General features: G+C 51.4%; 1 protein-coding gene across 1 annotated transcript in view; it reads left to right on the plus strand.

Moving 5' to 3' along the window:
* Positions 1-947: 947 nt before the first annotated feature.
* Positions 948-8,148, plus strand: part of DHRS12 (dehydrogenase/reductase 12) — a 37,117-nt gene continuing 29,916 nt past the window's right edge. The window contains exons 1-3 of the mRNA XM_007471684.1: positions 948-1,024; positions 5,097-5,230; positions 6,891-6,973. Coding sequence (XP_007471746.1) covers positions 969-1,024; positions 5,097-5,230; positions 6,891-6,973 — 273 coding nt within the window. The 5' untranslated portion in view covers positions 948-968. The remainder of the gene's footprint in view (positions 1,025-5,096; positions 5,231-6,890; positions 6,974-8,148) is intronic.

The raw sequence follows: 8,148 nt of genomic DNA on the forward strand, positions 1-8,148 counted from the left end.
GGTGCCCAATTCCTACATATGGGGCCCAGAAGGGGCTGGATGACTTGTCTAGGATGTAGGCTGACACAGCCACTATGCTTTTTTTTTTTTTTTTTTTTTTTTTTTTTTTTTTTTTTTTTTTTTTTTTTTTTTTTTTTTTTTTTTTTTTTTTTTTTTTTTTTTTTTTTTTTTTTTTTTTTTTTTTAAACTAGCACAGTATGTTTATTTGGCCTTGGGGGATCAGGGACGCTGATGAAGATTTGGAGGAGATGAAGGGCCCCTGGCACTGCAAGACGCTGCAGAACTAGTGGCACAGGTCTGTACTTTGGAGACAGACTTACCTCTCCGGAGGGAGAGAGACCCAGCCCTGCCTCTCCACAATTGTGTCACTGTGTGCATGTTACTGACCTGACTTATTGCACCTGCTGAAGAGGCCATGTCCCTCCGCCGAGATACTGGGGGCATTTCGTGAAATAAGGTAGGTGGGAACTTAGAAAATGCTAGTTTTTCAGTAACCCCTATGATAAACCCATCAGATGAAGACATCTTTTTAGTATCAGTAAGCCTCATCGCTTTTATTCCACACAATTTTCTGGGTCATCAGATTCTAGGAGGTGCGCTTCGGTGCCATCTTTGCATCCTAGTCATACCCCCAAAACGTGCTGACGCCCGGCTTCGACCCAGAGGTGACTATGCAGACCTTCAGCGCGGCCCGCAGCACGGTCTGCCCTCCCTCCCTCCCCGCTCCCCCCAGCCCTCTGAGGCTGGGGCTGGAGGGGGCACTCTCCAGATCCGGGGCAGGAGGGGCGTTACACGTCGTACGGAGACGCCGTCGCATTCCCAGTGGAGAAAAGCCCCCAAAGCCGCGGTTTTTATGTAACTGGGATGATGTAACCGCTGGCTGGCCCAGGGGGCGGGGCGGGGCGGGGCGGGGCGGGGGCACCGGGAGCGCGGGCCCGCGAGACTCTGCGTGCGGCGCCCGCCCAGCCATGCTCCTCTACCGGAGCGCCGCGTGGTTCGCCAAAGGCCTGCGCGAATACACCAAGTAAGGATGTAGAGGGTACCGCGCCGGGGGCCGCGGGCCGGGGCTGCCGGTTGGGGGGCAGGCCGTCCGGCTGTCACGTGGCCCGCCTCGGCGCGCGCGAGCGAGGTTAGCGGGGACGCGCCCGCGACTTCCCCGCGATCTCTTGGACCCACCAAGCGACGGAGGCGCCCCTTAGCTGGCAGCCCGCGGGCAGATGTACCGGCGGCCGGCGCGACCCCCGCACCTGGCTGGCGTCCGGGGGCGGGGCCTTGCAGCGCAGGCCCCACCCACTGACGTCCGGCGGCCCAGGCGCCTGAGAGCCTCTAGGGTGTTCCCTTGGCACCCTGCTGGGCGGGCTCCGATACTGGCTCCGTGGGGCTGTTTTCGGCGTCAGACGGGGTTAGTTCTGAGCTGCTAGTCTAGATTCTGTTTAGTACTTTCCTGGGTGTGTTTTTTTTCCTCACTAATCAACTGCGGCTTGTGGACTGTGACCTCTCCCTCCAGCTGGAACATTCCGGGCGCGGGTTTCAGGTCAGCTCTGCACCCAGTGTGAGCTTGCTGAACGGTGCTGGATGGTTTCACCGGCCCCGTGATCGCCCTCGCTGTGGTTTTAAGGGGTGGCCACTTCTGGCAGATGGAGAGGTGGTTTTTAATCTTAGAATTAGTTAGGCTTACGCAGTGGTTCTCACCCCTGTCTGAAATCAGAAATCACCAGTGGAGAATTTAGGATACCATTTTCCAGGCCCTCCCCCTAGAGATTCTGATTCAGTTGATGTGCACTGGGGCCTCGACAGACATTTTATTTAAAAATCCTACAGGTGTTTCTCCTGTGCTTCCCAGTCATCTCTAGGAGACTTCCTCTCCTTCCTGCACTAGGGTTTTTAACAGTTCCTAAGGCAGCCCGGGCAAATTTCCATCATACCAGGACTCCAGGCATCATTCCAAGGGGAGACAGCTACTGCTGCTCTCTTTTCTGCACCCCACATCCTTTTGGAAAAAGTGCAGACCCTCCTCAGGGGCCAGTGCTGCAGAGAATGTGGGAAGTGTAGCCGTCAACCCTGACCCACTGAATTTAGGTGAATACCGTGGCCGCCTCTTTCAAAGGGGTGTACAGGCAGTGGCCACCATTTGCTGGATCTTTCCATGTTAACACGGAATGCAGCATGAAAAGTTTGAGTCAGCTTCCTGCCCCAGGAGAGCAGGCTTCTAAAAGTCTCTCCCCAGACTCTTCCATGAAGTTGGAGGGGTGCAAACTTAGGTGGGTTTCCCTCTATTATGTATTTAGTGAATTGGAGGGAAAGACAACACCTTACTTTGATTCCAACTTGAGAGTCTGTAGTTTGGGTTTACAGTGTTTTTTCTTGGCACACCAGGACTTTTATAAAGCTTCCTTATGTTGGGCCCCTAGGCAGCAGGATCTAGTTACAGTTTCCTAAACTTGCCCGAACCTAAGAATTACCAGGGGGTAGTTCAGCTACAACAACTGACTCCTAAGCTCCTAGCATGTGTGGGTGGGACCTTAGCAAATTCCATATTGGATAAATTGGGGGAAGCCTGCCGGGGAGCTTGATTCCTGTAATCAGGGAGTTCAGGAAACACGAAGTACAGTGGTTGCTCAGCTTGAATCAAAATCACCTGGAGGGCATGTGAAGCCGCTCACTGATTGCTCGGCCTCACCCTGGAGTGTCTGACTCCGTGGACAGATTGCCGGGTGATGCTGATGCTGCTTGTCTGGGGACCACTCTGAGCATGAGGTAGAAGGTGCCCTAGGCTGGGGTGTTGGGCTTCACTACCTACCATCTCATGACCTTGGGTAAGTCATTTATGTCTCTCTATGTCTGAAAAATAAGGACTGATATCAAGAGTTTATAAAGATGAAAAAAGAGGGTGGGAGGACACAAAACAAACTAAGTTGTCTTATTAACAACAGACTGGATCAGGATGGAATCCCTGTGTTGAAGGCAAAGGACAAAGGGAATTATGACGTGTCCTTTAGCCCAGCCTGGCACCGCCCACTTGGCAACTGGCTCACAGTCTGGAGTTTGAGGAAGAGGTTTAATCCACAGGAGCCGTCCTCAGCAAACCTAAGGCTCTAATAGGATCGATGTGGTAGCCCAGAGGTTAAGGTCTACTCTAACTGTGTGTCACAGAGAAAAGCCTCTCAGCTTCCTGCCCCAGGAGGAGGGGGCTCTTGGGGCCGGGTCCCTGTGGGGCATTTACTTGGGGCATGTTCTCTGGCCCTATGGTGGTTTGGAAAGTTCTTCCTTGCTCCCCACCAGTGCCTTGTCCTGCCTGGGCCCCTATTCACTGACTTCCTGGCCCTTGATTCTTTCTGAGAAACCTCTTTCCTCTGCAAGAAAATCTTTTCACAGTGATCCTGGGACCCCGGCCTGTGGGAAAAAACAAATCTTCCAGCTTCATCTTTGGTTATAGTTTAAATTACTCTCAAAGTCCCTAATGATTTGAAGGGCTAGGGGGTGGGGTGGGGGGCAATGAGCTTAGTTTTGAATGTGAAAGGTATTCATGTCGTTATTTATACTAGTAATAATGATAGCAACTATAATTTATTGCGTTCTTAATTTATTCCAAGTGTGTGATAAATGCCTCACATACATTATCTCACCCAGGCTGCCCAAGAAGTAGCTTTTATTATCCCCTTTGTGCAGATGAGGAGACGGGAGCTCAGAAAGGTTAAGCCAACACATGAGACGGCACAACCGTTAAGAGGCAGAGCTGTGATTTAAATCCAAGTTGTTTGATCTAAAGCCCTTATGATTGATATTATTTTTAGTTTCAAGTCAGCCTTTCAGGAGGCCTTGGAACAGTCAGAAGTCTTGCTTGCCCCACTAAGTGGCCCACTAATAGCAGAAGCAATGGGAAGGGCATTCTCTGAGCCGCCCTGGATGTTTGGGCGAGTTACAGATGGTGAGAACAGGAACATTCTCCTTGGTCTCTTGACTGTGAGACCAGGGGCAATGACTGCCCCTGTGGCAAAACCAGACCCAAGCTCATAAACATTCTGTGGCCCTCTTCACCAGCGTTCAGGCATGTAATTGGCAGTTGTGCTGTGCCAGGGCATGGGGCAGGAGACCAGCTGTTGGCAGTCTGTGTGTAAACAGGGCGCGGGGAGGCCACTGGGCCTCTTCCAGAACCTTTGGGGGAAAGAGTTGCTTTCTGTGTTGCAGGGAATCAGCTCTTTGGGTGAGAGACACAAGCTGAGACCCCAGCCTGCTGGTGTGTGGGGAGAGCTCCGCCCTGTGGGTCTCCTCCTGCCAATCCCCCTCCACTCTGCCTCCACCCACTCAGCCAATTTTGTAATTGGGAAATACTAGGACAGTAAAGCCAGAAGAGGAAGCTCAAAAAGCAGAGAGAAACAGTTAAGGAACTCAGGGTGGTTTCTATCCAATATGATGCCTTTGTGCAAATTAGAAGAAACACCTCCCTCTCTATGTGCTTTGCTATCATCCGGCAGAAAGTTGTCCTGATGCAGATACAGTCTCTCATCACTATGATCGGAACGGCGCCCCCTAGAGTTGTGCAGCACACACCCTGTGGCCCTGAAGGAGGCTTGCTTCCTCTGAAGGCGTGCAGCCCTCATATAACTTCATCTGCCCCCTCCTTCATTCCCTACATGCAAATCTACCCACTTTGCTGTGGTCCTTCTATACCTGGGTAGAGACACCTGTCCTGCGGTGCAGTAGGCATGATGTTCCTGGTCTGCTAAGCTCCTTTCTGTTCCCCCCACTGTGGGAAAAAGGCCCCCCCCAAAAGATCTATCTATCAAAGTGTTTTTTGGGGTGGGGGGCACCTCCTGGTATCAGAGGCAGTCAGAGAAAGGTAGTTTGGCCACCAAATTGTTGGACTCTCCAAGCATTTTCAGTTCAGGAAGCTAACGGTATAAGAAATGTAGTCCTGGAGGAGATGGTGGTGTTCATGAGACCAGGGAGGATAGCAGGGGGAGCCCAGGAAGAAAGGGGCTGCGTGATGTGCCGGAGAGAGCACAATGCCCAGCACAGAATTAGGCTTCCTGCCTGCAGGAGATTGTGTTCCCAGCTACTTACGGCCATTCCTTCTGTGGCTCTGCTGCTTCCAGGAGTGGCTATGAATCTGCATCCAAGGACTTCATCCCTGATGACTTGGAGGTCCAAGTCCCTGGAAGAGCCTTCATGGTCACCGGGGGGAACAGCGGCATTGGAAAAGCAACTGCCTTCGAGATCGCCAAGCGAGGTGAGCAGCCTGCTAACTTGTGTGTGCACTGGGCCCCGAGGCCAGCCTATGGCCGGTCCACACCGGGGAGAGTGCCCTGTGTCACAGGAGGGTCAGGAAGGCCCCAGCCAGCACAGCCAGGAGCCCTGAACAGTGACCCTGTGCTGATCGGCACAGCTGCCAGCATTCTGGGCTGTGCGGTAAGCTTCAAGCTAGAATCGGACAGAGCAAGTGACTGGAGGAGGCTTTTCTCAACACAGTTAATTCACAGGAGAGCTGGGGTCCTGTCCACATGTCATTGTTTTCTGATTAAGAACCATGAGGGGCTCCGGCCAACCCTAGGCGTCTGAATCACCAGTGGAACCTTAAAACAAAAAACACCTGGATACTTGGTTTCCAGTTCCTGTCTTCTCAACAAGAACGCGGTCAGGGGTGGGAAGGATACTGGGAGTCCCTCACAATTTGCCTGTGGACCCTAGTTAAGAACCAGAGCCCCCAGAATCACGGGAGAGGAGCGTGCAGTGAACTTTCTTCTTCCTTCCTGGTGTCCAGCCTCCAGGTTTTGAGCAGCTGGAGACAGTCTCCCCTTTCTCCTCCCTAAGCTTGATTTGGGGGAGCGCCTCTTGGGTGCCCGTAAATTATTCAGGCAGCTGAAGTCTTCCTCCTGGTAAATGCCAGAATTTCCTGCATGAGCTCAACTGCCCTGGGTCAATTAATGGCACTGTGGTGGCTAGAAAAGCCTGCCGTGTCTCTCCAGACCCCCTTCTCCAGGAAAAATGGATGTTCCGGCAGAAGTTGGGGAAATAAGTTGGGAATTTATCACTTTTCAAGATGCTCGAGATTTTTTTTTTCTCTAAAATTGTTAGGCATTTTTCAGGGGAGTATTATACCATTTGGAGTTGTATTTAATGATCTGCCAAGTCAGGGGGAAGATTAACTGCATCTTAGCAACTGGGAGGTACTCTGAAGAGCTGTGGGGAAGAGGATGAAGCAGACGGGCTGGTTATGTGATGAGCGTGTAGCCTTCCGTGAACCAGACCCCATTTTAAAAAGCAGCTATTTCAGGTGAAGAAAGCAGGTTCCATAATGCTTACTTCTTAACTGCCGCAGACAATGCAAGTCCCCTTTAAATAAGCCTTGATTGATGACGGTATGGCTTTTGCTGGAATAGTCTGAGTGCCATTTATGGATTCAGACATTCAGTAAATATTTATCGAGTTCCTACTGCATATTAGGCTGAACATTAGACTCCCTGGGGAGCTTTTAAAACATTCGCAGGCCTGGGCCCGTCATCTAGAGCTTTAAAAACTTCCCAGGTGGGTCCAGAGTACAGCTAGGTTGAGACCTGTGTGTCAGGTACTCTGTGAGATGTTAGGGATGCAGGTATGACAAAAACCGACCCTTCTTATCCTTGATATATTCAGACCCTTAAGTCAGGACGTTGTCCCAGGTGCACCGTCAGTCAGCTCAGGTAGGCAGGAGGACGGGTTCCAAGATCACCCTCTCTCTTACATCTGCTGCTCTGACTATGGGGACCATCTGTCTAGATTTTCCAGAACAGTCTCTATTTCAGGTACTCTTTCTGTGAGCCCGTATGTCTTAGTCCTTCATTTGGAAAAGCTGGTCTCCATAGCTGTCACTGTCGCTGTCCCTCACAGACGGTTTTGTTGAATTCCACCAGGTGGCACAGTTCACCTGGTTTGTCGAGATCAAAATCGAGCGGAAGGTGCCAGAGGTGAGATCATCAGGGAGAGCGGGAACCAGGTGAGCTGCTCTGTGCCCCACCTGCTGGGGGGTTCCTGCCTGCAGGGTCCGCAGTGCAGGGGGCTGGACTCCTGGCCACGCGCCCGAGTTGGCAGTGGCCTGTTTGTGCTTCCGCTTGGGAGGCAGCCTCAGCCAACAGAGCTAGAGCTGCGCTTTTCTTTTCTTTTTTTTTTTTCAATGTGTTTCAGGACAGAGGTCCTATTTTATTTTATTCTATTCTATTCTATTCTATTTATTTTTGCTGTACAGCAAAGTGAATCAGTTATACATATACGCATATCCACTCTTTAAAAAAAAATATATATATATACTTATTTATTTAGCTGTGCTGAGTCTTCGTTGCGGCACACAGGATCTTTGTTGCCCCGTGCGGGACCTTTAGTTGCAGCATGTGGACTCTTAGTTGCGGCATACGGGATCTAGTTCCCTGACCAGGGATCAAACCCTGGCCCCCTGCATTGGGAGCACGGAGTCTTAAGCGCTGGGCCACCAGGGAAGTCCCCATATATCTCCTCTTTTTTAGATTTCCTTCCCATTTCGGTCACCACAGAGCATTGAGTAGAGTTTCCTGTTTTATACAGTAGGTTCTCATGAGTTATCTGTTTTATATATAGTATCAGTAGTGTGTCTATGTCAATCCCAGTCTTCCAATTTCTCCCGCTCCCCCCTCGCTCCTCTGAGCTGCGCTTTTCAAAGTCTGGGCTGGACTCGGGATAAGGGGGGCAGTGAGGTTTGATCCCACGCCCCATGAAGGCATCAGTGCCTGCTGGGGAGACATGATACGGACGTGGCACTGCTGGGGTCCCCCCCCACAGAGGGAGGCCACGTCAGTGAGACACATCAGAGGTGACTCGGGGTGAGTGGTCTTCGGATAAAGAGAGACAACAAATGACATTTTGGCCTTGATGAGAGCCACTTCCTCTCGAGAGCTTTCAGAGTGGGCTTCCTCTTCTGAGAGAGTCGGAACCAGGACTGGCTACATAATCTGTAGGGCCCAGTGCAAAACGAAGGTGTGGGCCCCTGGTGTTAAAAGCCTAAGAATTGGAGGACGGCGAAGGCATGGCATTAGCACAAGCGGGGCCTGTACTCCAATAAAAAGTAATTAAAAAAAAAGTTCCGGGCTTCCCTGGTGGCGCAGTGGTTGAGAGTCCACCTGCCGATGCAGGGGACACGGG

Source organism: Lipotes vexillifer, unplaced genomic scaffold (assembly GCF_000442215.2).
Source record: "Lipotes vexillifer unplaced genomic scaffold, Lipotes_vexillifer_v1.1 scaffold470, whole genome shotgun sequence".
NCBI classification, from domain to species: domain Eukaryota; kingdom Metazoa; phylum Chordata; class Mammalia; order Artiodactyla; family Lipotidae; genus Lipotes; species Lipotes vexillifer.